General features: G+C 37.4%; 1 protein-coding gene across 1 annotated transcript; it reads left to right on the plus strand.

The window, feature by feature from the left end:
* The first annotated feature begins 8,537 nt into the window (after positions 1–8,537).
* LOC107818486 (uncharacterized) lies at positions 8,538–18,339 on the plus strand. Its single transcript, XM_016644515.2, has 9 exons — positions 8,538–9,100; positions 10,420–10,579; positions 10,678–10,739; positions 11,337–11,431; positions 14,172–14,285; positions 15,326–15,391; positions 15,734–15,831; positions 16,180–16,619; positions 17,075–18,339. The coding sequence occupies exons 1-9, from the start codon at positions 8,695–8,697 to the stop codon at positions 18,160–18,162; spliced, it is 2,529 nt and encodes an 842-aa protein (XP_016500001.2). The 5' UTR covers positions 8,538–8,694; the 3' UTR covers positions 18,163–18,339.
* The last annotated feature ends 441 nt before the right edge of the window (positions 18,340–18,780 follow it).

Genomic DNA, 18,780 nt, shown 5'->3' on the forward strand with positions numbered 1-18,780 from the left:
GGAGGTACACTTGACCTTTCAAAATAATGATGATGAAGTAGGTCCCTCAAACAAATATGATTCTGAGGCACATCTTGCAGACAAAGATGATAATTTTTTAGGCCTAGCAAATATTACTCATTTAGAAGCTGGAGACTTCTTTGAGAATATTGACTGAAAAACTAATCATCTTACTAGGGAATGAAGCTATAATAAACATTATCATTTTTTATGTCTACAACTAGTTTATTTTTTCATGAGTGTATTTTTCTAATGTATCATGTATTGCTAGTTTCTACATTTCTAATGTATTTCTTAATGTTCTTATTCTATTTGTCTTTCATATATCTTATGATGTACTTTTTGATTTTTTTTATGAAGAAAATAAAAATTTCCCAGTCTTCAGTTGGACTCAAGATTAATAAAGGTGATATATGTCTTCTGGATAGTGTTACAACACATTATTTTAAGAGATAAGAGATATTTCTCTTATTTGGTAATGAAAGAAGCCAATGTTAATACAATATCTAGTAGTACTAGATTAATTGAAGGTTTTAGAAGAGCCAATTTATTACTACCAGGGGGAACAAATTTGGTTATTAATAAAGCACTATATTGTAGTAAATCTCAAGGAAACTTATTAAGTTTCAAAGATATTCGCCAAAATGGCTACCATATTGAGACTACAAATGATGAAAAGATTGAATATCTTTATATTACTACAATAATGTCTGGTAAGAAATATGTGCTTGAAATGTTACCTGCTCTTTCCTCCGGCTTATACTACACAAGTATTAGCAGGATTGAAACACATGCCGTAGTAAACGAGAAGTTTACTAATCAAGATAATTTTATTATTTGGCATGACCGGTTGGGCCATCCTGGTTCTAATATGATGCGTAAAATAATTGAGAATTCACATGGACATTCAATGAAGAACCACAAGATTCTTCAATTTAAGGAATTCTCTTGTTCTGCATGTTCTCAAGGCAAATTAATTATTAGACCATCAACTACTAAAGTTCAGATGGAATCCCTTGCATTTCTAAAATGTATACAGGGTAATATATGTGGGCTCACTCACCCTCCATGTGGACCATTCAGATATTATATAGTTTTGGTAGATGCATCTATAAGATGGTCACATGTGTGCTTACTATCAACTCGCAATATGGCATTTGCGAGATTGTTGGCTCAAATAATAAAGCTAAGAGCACAATTTTCAGATTATGCAATTAAGATAATTTGTCTTGATAATGCTGGTGAGTTTACATCCCAAGCCTTTAACGATTAGTTTATATCAAATGGGATAATAACTGAGCATCCAGTTGCTCACGTTCATACACAAAATGGTCTAGCGGAATCATTGATCAACCGCCTCAAATTAATTGTTAGACTAATGCTTATGAGAACAAAAGTTCCTATTTCAATATGGGATCATGCTATTTTGCATGCAGCAGTGCTTGTGCGGATAAGGCCCACAAGTTATCATAAAGTCTCCCCATTGCAATTGATTTTTGGTCAGGATCCAAATATTTTCCATCTTAGAATCTTTGGTTGTGCGATATATGTTCCAATTGCTCCACCACAACGCACAATGGATCCTCAAAGAAGGTTGGGGATATCTGTTGGATATGAATCTCCTTCTATTATAAAAATATCTAGAGCCGATGACTGGAGATTTATTTATGGCAAGATTTTCTGATTACCATTTTGATGAATCAGTATTTCCAATATTAGGGGGAGAAAATAAGCAGCTGAAAAAGGAGATAGTTTGGAATGCATTATCACTGTCTCATTTAGATCCTTGAACAAATCAATGTGAACAAGAGGTTCAAAAGATTATTCATTTGCAAAATATTGCAAATCAATTGCCAAATGCATTCACTGACCTACCAAGGGTGACTAAGTCACATATTCTAACTGCTAATGCTCCAATTCAAATTGATATCCCGGTAGGACAATCAATTAAAGAAAATGAGTCTAAGCCACGCTTGAAATATGGTAGACCAATCGGTTCTAATGATAAAAATCCTCGAAGAAGAAAATGAGCAAATGATCAAAGTGATCATAACACGGAGGTAGTGTCTCAAGAAGAGCCACAAGACGTAACAAATGATAAGACCTTAGGGGAGGTCCAAGTACCTAAAAATAATGAGAATGGAGAGATATCAATAAGTAACGTCTCAACGGGAAAAAAATGGATCCGAAATAATGTTGTTATGGATAACATTTTTGCTTATAATGTTGTTATTGAAATAATGCAATAAGATGAGGATCTTGAACCAAAATCTGTCAATGAACGTAGACAAATAAATGATTGGCCAAAATTGAAAGACGCTATCCAATCAGAGCTAACCTCACTTGGAAAACGTGAAGTTTTCGGACCCATAGTTCGAACACCTAAAGGTATAAAGCCAGTAAGGTATAAATGGATTTTTGTGCAAAAATAAAATGATAAAAAATGAAGTCGTTAGATATAAAGCGCGACTTGTGGCACAAGGGTTTTTGCAAAGGCCTAGCATTGATTATATGGACACATATTCTTTTGAAGTGGATGCTATCACCTTCAGGTATCTCATAAATATGACAGTGCATGAAAAACTTGATATGCGTCTAATGGATGTTGTCACGGCCTATTTGTATGGATCATTAGATAACGAAATTCTTATGAAAATACCTGAGGGATTTAAAGTGCCAGAAGCATATAAAAGTTTTCGTGAAACTTGTTCAATAAAGCTTCAGAAATCTTTATACGGATTGAAACAATCAGGTCATATATGGTACAATCGCCTGAGTGAATACCTATTGAAAGGAGGGTACAAGAATGATTCAATTTGTCCTTGTGTCTTTATAAAAAGGTCTGGATCTGAATTTGTTATAATCGCCGTGTATGTTGATGATTTAAATATCATTGGAACTCCTGGAGAACTTCCAAAAGTAGTAGACTATTTGAAGAAAGAATTTGAAATGAAAGATCTTGGAAACACAAGATTTTGTCTTGGTCTACAAATTGAGTATATGAAAGATGGAATATTTATCCATCAATCAACATACACCGAAAAGATTTTAAAGCGAAAATATGGATAAATAACATCCATTGAGTACCTCGATGGTTGTGAGATCACTTGATATAAAGAAAGATCCATTCCGACCTCATGAAAATGATAAAGAGCTTCTTGGTGTCGAAGTACCATATCTTTGTGCAATTAGGGTATTAATGTATCCTGCCAATAATTTCCGACCAGATATAGCTTTCTCAGTAAGCTTATTGGTAAGATTTAGTTCTTCGCCAACACAAAGGCACTGGAATGGTATTAAACATATATTCAGATACCTCCAAGGGACCATTGATATGAGTTTATTTTATTCAAATGGATCCAAGTCATCATTAATTGATTATGCAGATGCATGATATTTGTCTTATCCATATAAAAGTCGATCTCAGATAGGCTATTTATTTACAAGTGGAGGTACATCCATATCATGACGTTTGTCACGACCCCAAATACCCGGTCGTGATGGTGCCTATCATAATACTAAGCCAGCCAACCCAATCAAGTATCCACAGTAAATTTCTTTTAATAAAAATATTTTTCTAACATTAATTAAGTCTCAATTTTTCATAAGAAATATCTAAATCACATAAATGTGAGAAAAATAGTAAAACATCAAACCAACACAGCCCAACAATCTAGTGTCACAAGTCTAGAGCCTCTAAATACAACTCGTCCGACTGTCTAATACATAACAAGTCTAAAAATGTAGAAAACAAGGATAGGAAGAAGGAAAGCAGGGCTGCGAACGCCATGTAGATACCTTGCAGTCTCCGGTAAACTCTGATAATGCTGAGGACCCTCACTCTGCCGCTCGGGCACCTGGATCTGCACACAAGGTGCAGGGAGTAACGTGAGTACGCCAACTCAGTAAGTAACTAAAGTAAATAAGGACTGAGTGCAGTGACGAGCAGTTAAAAATCATATGTAAGAGTATACAACAGAGTATCAAATCAACTCAACAGTTCAAAAGCCAAATTCTTCGTAAAACTTCAATTTCAGTTGAAATACTTTGAAATCATTTACTTAGCAGTTTTCAACAGAGGCTTATTATAAAAAGAAGAGCGAAATCAGCAAAAATATCATAAATGGGCCTCTCGGGCAAGGTATCACCCATATATATAACCTCTCGGGCAAGCTTCTCAGTCACTCGTGACTCAGCTCTCATCACACAGTACTCTCGCTCGACCCTCTGGCTCAATAATATCTCATAATAGTCATAATTATAATAATCGTTGCGGCGTGCAGCCCGATCCTTAGTTTATAGACGACTACGCTCACTAGGGATGTACAGACTCCGAAGGGGCTCCTACATCCCAAACGTCATATCGCTGCGGCGTGCAACCTGGTCCAATATATATATCGCTATGGTGTGCAACCCGATCCAATATATATATCGCTGCGGCGTGCTGCCCGATCCATATAAGTATCGTTGCGGCGTACAACCCGATCCATAATATATATATATATATATATATATATATATATATATAATCCTCACCATTAGGTCCTCAACCTCTCCCAGTCATTAACCTCACAGCCACTCGGGCATAATAGTGAAAATCAGGGAAACTCAGCCCAAACATTTTTCACATATTAAGAGGTAGAGTGATAAAACCAGATTTAATAAATAAACAGGTAAAACATGACTGAGAATATGCTTTCAATCAAATAAAGTGAGGAAAATAGTAGAAATGCCCCTAAGGGTCTAAACAGGTCGGCACAAGGCCTCAAACATGGCATACAACCCAAAATATAGTACCAATCTCTAAAATACAGGATATCATAAGATTTCAAATCACATATGCGGCTTAATAGTCGCTATGGGACGGAACAAGTCACAATCCTTACCGGTGCACGCCCACACTCTCGTCACCTAGCATGTGTGTCACCTCATTATCAAAACAATATGAAATACCGGGGTTTTATACCCTCAGTTCCAGATTTACAATGGTTACTTACCTCAAACCGGATGAATTACTATTCTGCAGCCTTTGCCTCTCTCCTCGGCCTCAACGCGCACCGAATCTACCCAAAATTAGAATCATAACATTAGAATATGCTAAGGGAACGAAGCCCATGTGAAAATAATCAAATTACAACACAATTCCTGAAATTGATCCAACCCGGCCCCCGGGCCCACGTATCAAAATTCGATAAAAATCATATCAACGAAATCCTTATCCTCCCACGAGTTAATACATACCAAGAACACCAAAATTCGACCACAATTGGCCCCTAAAATCCCTAGATTAAGGTCTCAAGTTCCCAAGCCCTAACTCCACAATTTAGGCCTCAAATCCCCCAAATTTCATGTTTAATTAAGTAGAAATCACAATAGAATCGAGTATTAAGTACATAATTCTTACCTCCAAGAAGTTCTCTTTGATTCCCACTTCAATCTCTCTCAAAAGCTCCAAAAACCGAGTAAAAATGGTGAACTTAGACAAAAAATCGCGAAAATGGCCTTTTAAACATTCTGCCCAGCGATTTGAAATCCTTCTTCGCGAATGCGGTCAAAGCCTCGCATTCGCGAGCACAACTTGGCATTGACCATTTTTTCCTTCTTCGTGAACGCGACACCCTGTGCGCGAACGCGAAGCCTCAACCTTCCAACACATCGCGAACGCGACCACACTGCCGCGACCGCAAAGCACACTGACCCAACCCTTCGCGAACGCGGACTCCCCATCGCGAATGCGAAGGATAAACCTCTTGCCTCTCATCCTAGCCCTTCGCGAACGCGAAGGTCAAAAGCCTGCAACACTTACAACAGATTTCTGCAATCTTTTTTTCAACTTGAAATGATCCGTTTAACCACCCGAAACTCACCCGAGGCCCTCAACCAAACTTTCCAATATATCCCATAACATCATTCAAACTTGTTCCAACCTTCGGAACGCTCAAAACAACATCAAAACACCAAATTTGCATCGGATTCAAGCCTAAGAATTTCAAAAACTTTCAAATTCCGCTTTCGATCAAAAAGTCTATCAAACCACGTCCGAATGACCTAAAATTTTGCACACACATCTCAAATGACACAACGGACCTACTTCAACTCCCGGAATTCCATTCCTACCCCTATATCAAAATCTCACCTATCAACTGGGAAACGCCAAAATTTCAACTTCGCCAATTCAAACCTAAATCTACTCCGGACCTCCAAAACATATTCCGATCACGTTCATAAGTCCCAAATCACCTAACAGAGCTAACCAAATCATAAAAATTCCAATCCGAGATCATATACTAACAAGTCAAAACTTTCAAATTTTAAGCTTTAAACTGAGAACTGTTCTTCCAAATTCATTCCGATTACCCTGAAAACCAAAACCGACGATTTACATAAGTCATAATACATCACACGGGGCTAGTCATGTCTGAGAACTGGCGAGCGAAGTACAAAAGCTCAAAACAATCGGTCGGATCGTTACAGCGTTCAACGAAACAAACTATGGTTTCTACTTCTTCAAATCATGCAGAAATAATAGCCATTCACGAAGCAAGTCGAGAATGCGTTTAGTTGAGATCAATAACTCAACACATTCAGGAAACATGTGGTCTCTCTTCGAAAGGAAATATTCCAACAATATTGTATGAAGACAATGTTGCATGCATAGCTGAACTGAAAGAAGGATACATCAAAGGAGATAGAACAAAGTACATTTCACCAAAATTCTCTTTTAGTGATGATCTTCAAAAGAATGGTGAAATAGATATTCAACAAGTTCGTTCAAGTGATAATTTAGCTGATCTGTTCACTAAGGCATTACCAACCTCAACATTTGAAAAACTAATATACAAGATTGGAATGCGTCGTCTTCGAGACATTAAGTGATATTTTCATCAGGGGGAGTAACTATGCACTGCACTCTGTTCCTTAACCAAGATTTTGTCCCACTGGGTTTTCCTGGTAAGGTTTTTAATGAGGTAGCAAGCAATGCATATCATATTATAATGCACATCCCAATATTTTTTTTGTAAGTTCCTAACGAGGCACATTATCTTACATGGACATCCAAGGGGGAGTGTTGTAAATAGTTTGTAGATATGGATGCCCATGTATGTGAATCGCTTATGGATAAAATCTCTTACTTTATGTCCATCCCATTCACTATTTACAATAGTAAGTCTTCTCATTTTATGCCTATAAAAGGCTAGGTAAATTGTAATGTAGAACATACCAAAGTGAAAGAAGAAAAAAGTTCTTCCTTCTTTACGTCTCTTTTTATTTATATTTCTCTGAATTGTTTTTATTTTATACTAATAAAAAAGCAATTATAGACTTGGGACAAAGTATAATATCATAGTATTAGCATAAGTAAAGATCAATTCATCACTTAGACATGAATATTAATTTTCTAGTATAGTACTTAACACAATTAAATATCATGGATATTATATTAGGCGTAATGGCTTTCTGACCACTTAAACTTGTAGGGCTTTTGAAAGCCGATACGCGAACTTTAGATTTTCCCATTTGAACACTCCAACTTGACAAAATGGGTACTAATAAACACATCCAGCAGAGCGTGTATATCAATTGCGCTGACATGTACAACACACCATGCTAAGCTATTTATTACTTGCCACGTGTTATTTGTGGGTCCCATTTTTAAATAGTTACAAATACAAAAAAGGAAAAGAAAAAAAACGTCTGAAACATACCCAATATTAATCTGTACTCAACCGCCCCCTTCTTCTTCGTTCACCCTTCTCCCTTCCTTTCTTTACTCTTCTTTTTTCTCCTTTCTCTTTTTCTTCATAATTCTTTCTCTCTTATTTCTAAATCAAATTCACAACATTGTCATGGCCATGATTAGATCATAATAAAAAAAGAATTTGGAATTTCAAAAAAAGAATTGACAGAAATTCATGATTTTTAAAGTGGAGGTTGCCCAATATCATTGCAAATTTGCCTTTTTTCTGCTATTTTGACAAAAATGAATTCGATGATAGAACAACAACAAAGCTCAAGCTTTCTTCCGACCACTGGTTGTTGAGGAATGTTGGGACGGAAATAGTGGGTGGAGATTAAAAAAAATTATTTAAGGGGAAGATGAAGGAAAAAAAAAACAGAGAAAGGGGAGGGGGAAGAGAAATTAGGATGAGAATGAAAAAATTGAGTGGGAGTTTTGCTGGGAAGATGAAAGAATTGGAAGGGGAGGGAAAAAGAGAAGGGGAAAGGGAAAAGTCTTTTTTTTTTTTCATTTTTCTTTTTTCTTTATATTTTATTCTAATTCTACTTTTTAAGTAAAAACAATACTATTCGCCCGCCTTAGCAGCGTGATTTGCACACAATTTAGCCATGTCAGCCGTAGTGCTTGCACAAGACATGATCAACGGTCAAAAGTATTTATTAGTACACATTTTGTAAAATTTGAGTATTCAAATGGAAAAATTTAAAGTTCGTGTATTGGCTTTTAGAAGCCCTGCAACGTTGAGGGGCCACGAAACCATTACGCCTATTATATTTCTTTAATATTACTTGGACAAGAAGGTTAATTTCTTGAAGTAGGGGATCCAAGCAAGTGCCACAAAACGTTGCTCCAATCCGGTTCGGCGGCATTGAAAGAGAAAACCTTTATTCGCCTGTGTACAAAGTCAATACATTAACATAATATAGTTTTGAGTATCTAAAATTAAAGCTGAAGACATGTCGAATCGCTCTTATAGTAGCCAAAACAGGAGCGAAAAAACTCAGAAGAAGTTTGTTCCAAAGAAGGAACCTCACAATTCTCAAACCCTAGCAAATTCCTTCAGGCAATCGATCTCTAAGCAATCCGATGGAGGTGCTACCGCCGTTAACTCCACTAACGCCGGCTCCGCTGCCGGCGAGCTCAGGAGTAGGGTTAAGATGGGAAACAGTGGCGCCTGGGTTTCCACCGTTATTCCTAGTGGAAATTTTGTGGATTATTTGCCTCAGGATGAGGCAGTAGCAGCTGGCCTTGGAGCCGATGAGGGTGCATTGGATCCCGTGGAGTCGCAGCGTGTGGTTGATGTTTTGAACAGGGAGTTATGTCGGTTACTCAAGATTAATGCAAGAGATTTCTGGCGAGAAGGTGATATTGTTCTCTTGCTTCGTGAAATCTGGTTATGATTTGTAGGATTTGATTAATATTTGAATTCGTAGGTATTATTTGTATCATTTGATTAATTTGTAGTGGTCAGGTTTGAATAAATTTGCATCAGGTTTATAGGAACGAAGATTGCTAATGTCAGCCTTGTTCTTTTTCTGTATTGAAGAAAAAAAAAAGAAATGATTAATGATGTTTAAAGCTTTATAATTTGAACAGACTGCTTATGCTGTGTAGGAAAATGGTTGGGCTCCTGTAAAAACACCTTTTTTCGTTAATCCACATTCCCTGTAGAAGACTTCAAAGCTCTATCCCACATTTAATGCTTAGGCACCAAAATGCCATGGCAGGCTGAAACAGAATCTTAATCGGTGCTTATAGAAACAATAAAAGAAAAAAATTCTTCAACCATTATGCATAATCCTTGTATCAGCAGCAAAATTCCGTTAGAGAAATGTTTGATACGTTTGATCTGCTTAAAACCAACACCCAAAGAAGATAGTAGTAAATTTGGATTGTTTGTTGCTTATTTATTGAGTAACGACTTGGTCAATGACACAATGCATAGGAACACGTCCAAGGTTTATATGAGCTTTAAGAAAATTAAAGCACGTGCTTTAGTAAATTAAGGTATAGATGATTTTATGCTGCACCTAGTATCGTGGATTAAGCGCCCTTAGTTTAATAACATTGTTGAGTTGCTCTACACTTTTCTCCTCTCCTGCTTTCGGTCTTTATTAGTGGTCAGCGGCATTTCTCTTCACTCTTTTCTTAAAAGCCTTTTTAGGGGAGATGGTACAATTTTCCATACTAGAGCCAGGGTTATAGTCAGGCGTACTACGTTGCTGGCCAAGTCAGTGCCATATGAACATTACCTGATACACTACAACAACAAACCCGGTATAATCCCAACAAAGCGGTGTCTGGGGAGGGTAGAGTGTACGCAGCCTTACCCCTACCTTGAGAAGGTAGAGAGCTTGTTTCCGATAGACCCTAGCATTACCTGATACACTGTAAAGCATAAATTAGGATATTCCTCTTCTGTAATACTATATTTGCCTAATGCTCTTTTTGGGTATACTTTAATTGTGTAATCGTTGCCATTACATTTGCTATGCTCCTTGTAAGATTAAGGAATCTCGATCAAATTCATTCATGTTAAAGCATTTTTTTTGGAAGGGGGGTGGGGGGGGGGGGGGATAGATTTGAATTGTTGTTGGTTTGTTGATTTGAATTGTTGTTGGTTTGTATATCGTGTTACTGTACAATTTTTACCCACCTCTCCCAATTTCTGTGTCTACCAGTGGCCAGCGACAGTTCCCTTCATTCTTTTCTTGAAAGCTTTCTGAAGTTCAGGAGTAGGTGGTATGATTTTCCATATCGAGGAGCCAGGGGTATAGTTGCTGGGGTCATTGTTGGTGAGTTTGAGCTTTGCCGGCGTATCTTTATGGTCTTATATCGCATGTGAGTTACACCATTTCCAAAGCATTTGATGCATCAAGTAGTATTTCATATGTGGTGCCTTTTGATCTAAACGCTCTTTTATGTAAATTAAATGCTAGATCGTCAAATCGGGACCCTGGAGCTAAGACTGCCGATAGTCTTAGTCAGAAAGATCATGCAGGTGTGTGTCCCTGACTCATTGCAGTTATTATTTATGACCTTTGTTGACTTCAAATTTTATGATTGATTGGAATCTTGTTTGGGAGGTCAATTTTTAAAAGTTATATACAAGTGGCAGTGCAGGTGTATCACGTTTGTTTTTTGTAATGAACTTCATGCAAGTAAAATGCTTTATTCACCGCGTTTCCTTATATTATGCCGACTATTATCACAATCATGAGCAGGAAGATCATGAATTTCAGAAAATGGAAATACTACCCTTGAAGTGTCAGATAGAAGCATAGTTTAGTTTCCATTACCTCTGTGTGATAGTGGCTAACAAGTTTGAATCGGCAAGGTTCAATTGCAATATTATGCTTGTGAAAAATTGAGCGTGTAATGTATCTGATTCTAGCTCCCTCTAAAACAACATACTAGACCCATTCTTGTTGTGGTTTAATTGGAACATTAAACTTGCCATTTTCACAAGTAATGGTTGTTATCTATGCAAGGCCATTGAACTCATTTGCATTTTAAAAGTCCTGAAGATGTGTATATTTCTCTAATTTTCTTTGGAAATTATATTCGAGTGCACAATGTTCACTAATTGCATTTGTAGCCCTTTTGCAGGAAAAGAAGTTGCTTGATTTACCAAAGTTGTTAGACATATGTGCCATATATGGTCATGAAAATGAAGATCTGACAAGAATATTGGTATTGTTAACTGAACTGGCTTGTCGCTAAACGATTGCTGATGTGGCTTATTGTTCTTTGGTTCCAGTTTTATCTTGTTTCATAATACAAATCCTGATGATGAGCTAATATTTCTGACCTATTATTCTGCTTCTTGTGGCAGGAAAATTGTCCTGTTAGAGGACAAGAAATATGAGAAATAGTATTTCACTTCTGTGCATTTACCCTTTCTTTGGATCCTTCTTCCTCCCTTCACTAGAACTAAAACGAGTAAGAAATATTGAGAGTATCACATGCAAATTGATCAAATGGAGCAACTTTCAACTTCCGAAGTTCATCAGCGAATTGGCCTTGAGTTTCAATTTGAACATTTCAGGCACGCTTTGTAAGATATAAACATCTGAGGAAATAACTACTGTAGTTGTTTGCTTGTCCTTCTAAGTTCTATGGGGTGGGGAACACACAGAGTATCAAAATTACTGCACATCCATGTCATGTGGCAGCTTTATCTCTTGTCTAGCTAAGAATAGCTTCACCAAGAAATCAAAAACTGCTAATATATGAAGAGCAAATCTAGAAACTGCCCACGTAAAAATGTAAAACTTTTGCTTAGATGCTTTTACATGTAAAACTTCTATCTAGGTGTTTACTCTCAGAGATTTATGTCGGTAGAAAATATAAAGAATTTCTAGTACTTACGATTATTATTATTATTTTTAGTTTTATTTTATTTTATATAATATTGGCCTGAGATGAGTTTAATTGGAGTAGTATGGTCAATAAGGATTCATATAGCTGACCAAACTTGTTTGGAGTTGAGGCATTGTTGTTGTTGTTGTTGTTTAGATGCTTTTACAAGTTTTATGTATGAATTTTTTTTGATAAGGTAGATACTTTTATTAACAATTGGGGAACACTCGTATACAAGCCATATGCCAAAAAAGAGAACCTACACCAAAATATGGTTCTCAACCTAAGAGACCCAGTTGTCTACACAAAATAGGGATCTTATAAGTACACCAAAGAGAAACTAGAGAAAAAAGGCTACTTTGCAACTTTACAAACTCTAGTTCCACCTTTCAAAAGCCCTTCTATTTCTCTCTTTCCAAACAACCCACATGAGTGCTAAGAGGGTAACACTCCGTGGCCTCTGACTTCTCTTCTCCCTCCTATGAGCCCAACTATGCAACACTTCCTTGACTGTTCCTGGCATTACCCAATGCATCCCAAACAAATTAAGGACCACCCTCCACAAACGATTAGCCAATTGGCAATGCAATAGGAGATGATGCACATCTTCGCCCGAGCTTTTGCACATGAAACACCAACTAACATTGGTAACCCTCCTCTTTCTCAAATTTTCTGCTGTCAAAATTACTCCCTTCGTCGCCAACCGTGCAAAGAAACACACCTTTCTCGGTGCTCTAGGAATCCAAATAGAACAATGAGGGAAAATACATTCCTCTCTCACTAATAACCTCTTTTAATGAGATTTGACGGAGAATAATCCGTCTCTACTCTCATGCCATCTCCATACATCTGATAATATTGTTCGGTGTATCCAACCCATACAATATCTCAAACAAGTTGTGATACTCTCCCAATTCCCAATCCTGTAGGTCTCTCGTGAATCTCAAGTCCCAATGAACTATACCGTCGTGAGACCTACAAATTTGTTGGATTGCCATCTCTATTTGACAAGATATACTATATGTGTCAGGGAAGGCTTCCCTCAGCTCATTCTCCCTACACCACTTATGTGCCCAAAAACTAAGCTTACTTCCATCCCCAACCTTAAAAAAAATATGTCCACTGAAACTTTCTCACCTCTTCATAATACTCCTCCATAAGCCACATCAAAACGGTGTTGTGATGTTTAGGTTTGAAATCATATCTCAGTTGTGCACATGCTTTGCATGACGATATATTGAAGTATGGATTAAAAATACCTAGATGGTGTTTAAATTTTGATAATTAGATCGACAGTACTTTGTAGATCTTCTGCATATCTCTGAAATATTCCCTGGTGGATACGGTGTCCAGATTATTTTCATATTAATTTTTGTACACATTGGGATCATGACTTGGCCTCCTGACCCAAGAAGAGGTTGTAGTAGAGAGTTTTAAGCACAGCCTACTAGAGAATTCAGATTTCTGTCTTGCGTTAAATATCAAGTGCACGACCCACTGCATCATGGTGCCTATTCTTTTAGGCCTCAAATCTGACAAGTGCGCTGTAGTCGTGCTGCACATGGCAGGAAATGGGGCCTCATTGGTCTCTTGTCACCAATTTTTACTACAAGAAACAACTGTGTCAAAATTGAACTGCATTCAGGAGATCTTGATGAACTGTTTACTTCTTTTCTTTTTGGGTGTAAAAAGGATTTGAATAGTGAAGATTTGATAGGATCCTCTAAGATTAGAAGGGACTTATTTTTGCTTATGATTTGTAAAATACTTTTTACAGCACTTGCATGGTGCTATGTTAATAATACACCTACCATTTCTCTCGAGGAAATAAAAAAAAGAAACAACTGTTTGGATTTCTTTTCTTAAGCATTTCGTTGAAACCAAATTAAGAAACAGTTTTCTTTCCTTCGACATACATTTTGATAAGACAGTGCTTCCTATTGTCATTTCTGCTTTGTGTTTGCTTTTCCTCCTTCATCCTAATTTGGGTGTTTTCTTCTTTTTTATCAAGGATGCTAATGGATATTCAGATTCCCTGTTGCTGACTCATGTCTGTATCTATGTTGTTCAGGTTGTCAATGCCATAAAGTCACAGCCATGGATCCATGATGATCTTTCATCTGTTATTTCGCACTTTCTTAGCATCGTGCAAACTATGTATCAGAGGTGTACATCATCGTTAGAGGTATTCTTCCTTTAATGGCCTGTACTCTTAATTTAAAAAAAGAAAGAAAAGAAACCATTACTTAGGGGGTCAGGGAAGGGGAAAGGGAAAATGGAATAGTTGGAATCGAACCCACACCTATTGTGTGAGAGAATCCTCTGATACCACTAAACTTTAAGTCTTGATGTTACTCTCTGTTCATTTAAGGAATCGATGAATTATCCAAGAGTGGTTTGTGCTTTATTTCTCTTGTTGCGATTTGAAATATTTGACTTTCCCCTGCTTTTCCTTACTTCCTACTTTGCATGTTCCTGTACTCTCATTGCCAGAGTGGTTGCTAATTGCATATATCTAAGATGCTTTTGTATAGAGGGTAACATAGGAGGAGATATAACCTAGAGTACCAGCTTTTTTTGTTAACTAGAAACTTGCATCTCACTGTTTGTCCAAAAGAAGCTTTCCTTGTGGTCGCTTCTAGCTAACATATCAGTGACAGGTTGAAAGATTGCAGAACTCATATGCTTGGCAGTTTTAGATCTCAGCAACTTGTCATACAAATGCCAAAATAATGTGTTCACCAATTTTGTGACTAATAGATGTCATTTGTTTTACTTTTAAGATAAGGAATATTTTCATTTTACTTTGTAGGAAAAAGTATATTCTTGAATAGACAATATCTCTGTGGTCTACTACAAGCTATTGGTTTGAGTTTTTTTTTTATTAAGACATAATTAAGTAAATAAAAGTATGCTCTCTCTAGAAGTATAAGATTTTAGATGAGATGGTCACATTTCAATAGAGTGCTTATGTGTTGTATTTGGATGTGTATTGAGTGATCTACTTCTATAAGGGACGATAAATGCAGTTGTCTGTGCTTAGTACACGTGTTTCATTCACTACCACGGTTCTAGTTGTATGAATATCTTGAGCCATCTAGATGTAAGTTGATATACATACTGTTAAATGTGGGTTTTCCATGAGGATGCTGGCAGCCGCAAAAAAGATCTTGCAAAGGGTTATCCAAAGTTATGCAGGACTAACTATTATATGGCTGGCTGCAGGTTTTATTTTCCTCTGGTCACTTGCAAGATCATGGGCACAGTCGTCTTCAAACAGACTTTCTAGAGGTGAGTTGATTTTATTTCTGTTGAGCAGTAAGATTGTTCACGAATTTGAGTATATATCTATGTGTGTGGTTTCTTTTGTTTGAACAAGGATGCTAAATTAGTACAAATGAGAACATTCCTTCATGTCCGAGACCACCGAATTTTGAGAGGATCGCACCAAGATTTTTTAGGGTAAAATTATCCACCAAAAACTTTTGTTTCTTAGAATGATAAGCTTCACTGTGTGGCTGCCTGTTAATAATTGAGGTCTCTATTGAATGTGTTCTCCTTTAACTTTCTTGCCAGTAGCGTGCATGGGATTTGTTATTTTTATTGCACGAAGCTTCATACTTACACCTGCAGGTGATGGACTTCTTAAATGATGCTGTGGTATCTATGGATGCATTTGTCAGTGCGTATAAGCAAGCATCCATCTACTTCTGCTGTCCTGTTGAAATGAGGTACTGACGTTTTCGTTGACTTCTGTTGTACCAGTTTTGTGTAATGTGTATATACTACCAAAGGATGGCTAGGTTGATGCACCTAGAATCTCAATGTCTTGCTCCAGAACACAGACCTCCTTATGTTGCAGAGCATCATCAACTTCTCTCCTTGTATCTGTCTCTGATAATTTGCAATTTATTTGTTAGTTTTCATGCCTTGCATGCTTAAACATTGTGAGTTGCACTTTCATTATCGCCAGTTTGGTAATTTGTATTCTCATTACCTGCCTATGGATAAAGAGCTTTTGTGCTATTTTACGAAGGCACAACAAAGTTCATATTCATTAGCTTCTTTTGTCTATGCAGTCATGGGAATGAGGAGGTGCTTACTACCCTTGCAAGATTACATGATTCATTGCTGCCCTCTTTGCGGCGGGGTTTCCACATTATTTTAACCTCCAGAGAGAAAGGTTTGATGGAATCATCTAATGAGATGCGCTCAAATGTTTTTGTCAGTCTCAAAATGTTATCCGCAAGGATAGTTAATTTTGGTTGGAAGCTGCTGAATTTGTGCTATTTAAGTGATGAGGCTTTTGTTGAAAGTTCTCCTCTTCCTGCAACCATGAAGATGTTCCCTACCAATGTGGAGGATCCTGCTATAAGAGCAGATATATTAGTGCAGTCAGTGAGGGATATTAATGGAGATTACTCGCAGGCTCTAGAGGGACGTAGCAAAGGCACATTTCTCCAAATCATTGACAAGAATCACAACATAACGAGCAGAATTGAGTTACTACGGAATACAGGTAATTAGCTTAGACTTAGACTTAGACTTGTTGCTCAGAATTTAAGGTGGCTCACAGATCTTGCTATTTCGTGTATTCCAAATTAAAGCATGCATGGTAGAAAGAAAATGGAACATATGAAACTTGGTTTGGAGTGTGAATAACATTTTCTGTGATTGAAGCTTTACCAGAAATCTGTTACATGTCTACATTTGTTTTCTCTTTTGTTATAGCTTGTACATATTTTTGTTATGAAGCTTAAGTCTCTCTTCTTTCTTCTCTAAATCTTTTTGAGAAACTTGAACCCCTCTTCTTTCTTCCTCGGCTTCTTACTCTTAGGAAAAAGCGTAAATCATACACAATGAACAGGTAAATATAGCTCTTATCTGACGTCTCATGTCTCTGCTTATTCTTCCTTGAACTCATGCATGTTTGCGGTTTTAAGGTGGAATCCAATCTGATTTTGTCTCATGCAGGGTGGATATCAATGGATGACGATCAATTCAAGTTTCTTTCGGGGATCATGGTACACCCTGTAGAAGATAGTTTTGGAAAGGCAGCCCATCCGGCAGTCTCCCAAAAGGATAACCAACCACCTGTTGATGAAGACAATGCTATTATGGAATCAAAAATAAGTCAAATAAAGGACCTCTTCCCTGATTATGGAAAAGGTTTCTTAGCTGCTTGTCTCGAAGTATATAACCTGAATCCTGAAGAGGTCATTCAGAGGATTCTTGAGGGTACACTTCATGAGGACTTGCTGTCTTTGGACATTTCCTTGGAGAAAATACCACAACCCAAGTCTGGTGTTCCATCCATGACCAGAAATGATAAGGGTAAAGGGAAACTAGTGGAACCTGCGCCAATGCCCCCAAGAAACACTATGCCTGCAGCAACCCCATACCAAGCTGAAGGCTCATCCAATTCATCTACGACTTCAGTTGGAAGGTTTATCAGGAAAACCACCACTGAAGAACCTGCTTCCTTGACCCTTGACTCTAGAGAGGCAAAGGATTTGGCAAAAACTATTGCAATTTCATCACAGCTTGAGTATGAAGATGAGTACGATGATTCATTTGATGACCTAGGATTAAGTATTGGTGATTCAGCATTTGAGGAAACTGAGAACCTCCAAGAAAAATCAAATTTCGGCCGTGGGAGAACTTCTGAAGCTGATAACGCTAGCTCAGCTTCCAACGCTTCTAAGTGGGGATCACGAAAAAAGCCACAGTTTTACGTCAAAGATGGTAAGAACTACAGTTACAAAGTTGAGGGCTCTGTTGCAGCGGCTAATTATAATGAAGCTTCTTTGGTAAATCAAGCTCAGAAGGAAATGATACATGGATTGGGACGAGGAGGTAATCTTCCTTTGGGTGCAGTTAAAAGGCTAACCGAGCCAAATGAGGAGAAAGATGATGAGCTGGAAACAAATGAGATGGGTGGAAGTGAGGGAGGTCGTGGGTTCTTCAGAGGGAGAGGAGGGAGGAGAGGGGGAGGTAGATCAAACCATTACAGAAAGGACCAAGCCATGAAAAAACATTTTTCTGGTTTGACAGGCCATTGATATGGAAATTTTCTTTATCTTTACAAAATGTTGATAAGCCGACAGCAAAATAAAATTATCTTTTAGCTACCTTTAGAGTTTCCAATCGACTGTATAGGTGATTCGAAACTTCAGTTGGATTTTGGTTCATTGAACATACTTCAGTACATATATATGACGACTCAGAGTTTTGTTGAATATCCGATGTAATAAAAATGCTTATCAAATGTTAACAACCGCAGATATTTAAGGGAGAAGGATTTATTATAAATGATTATGTAAACAATGGTCTAAGGCCAATGTAAATCCAGGCAAGCAGACCCCAAATCAGAGCAGATCCTGAGGGTTCTGTTGCCCTTTACTTCAAACAGAACTGGAAAGGCACGGTTCCAACTTAAGAGAATTCCCACCAAGATATATTAACACGAGTGCGAGAAAATGAGAGCGTGTTTCAAAGTCACGACGTTGCAAATCCACATCGGGCAGAAGCAACCGTTTTGCTCCACTTTAAGTGGATTTTTTTTATTTTTTTTTATTTTATAAATGGTACAGTGTCGCATGATTTGAAACTCGGTAGAGAACGAGTACTTCTCTTAACCCTTCTTCAATTAAATATCATGCCCACTAGACACCAGCCGA

This window comes from Nicotiana tabacum, chromosome 16 (assembly GCF_000715075.1).
Source record: "Nicotiana tabacum cultivar K326 chromosome 16, ASM71507v2, whole genome shotgun sequence".
NCBI classification, from domain to species: domain Eukaryota; kingdom Viridiplantae; phylum Streptophyta; class Magnoliopsida; order Solanales; family Solanaceae; genus Nicotiana; species Nicotiana tabacum.

Coding starts and splice junctions, on each gene's coding strand:
- LOC107818486 (XM_016644515.2), top strand. CDS start 8,695: ATGTCGAATCGCTCTTATAGTAGCCAAAACAGGAGCGAAAAAACTCAG. Junction 9,101..10,419: donor AAGAGATTTCTGGCGAGAAG/GTGATATTGTTC, acceptor TGTGTCTACCAG/TGGCCAGCGACAGTTCCCTT. Junction 10,580..10,677: donor TTTATGGTCTTATATCGCAT/GTGAGTTACACC, acceptor ATTAAATGCTAG/ATCGTCAAATCGGGACCCTG.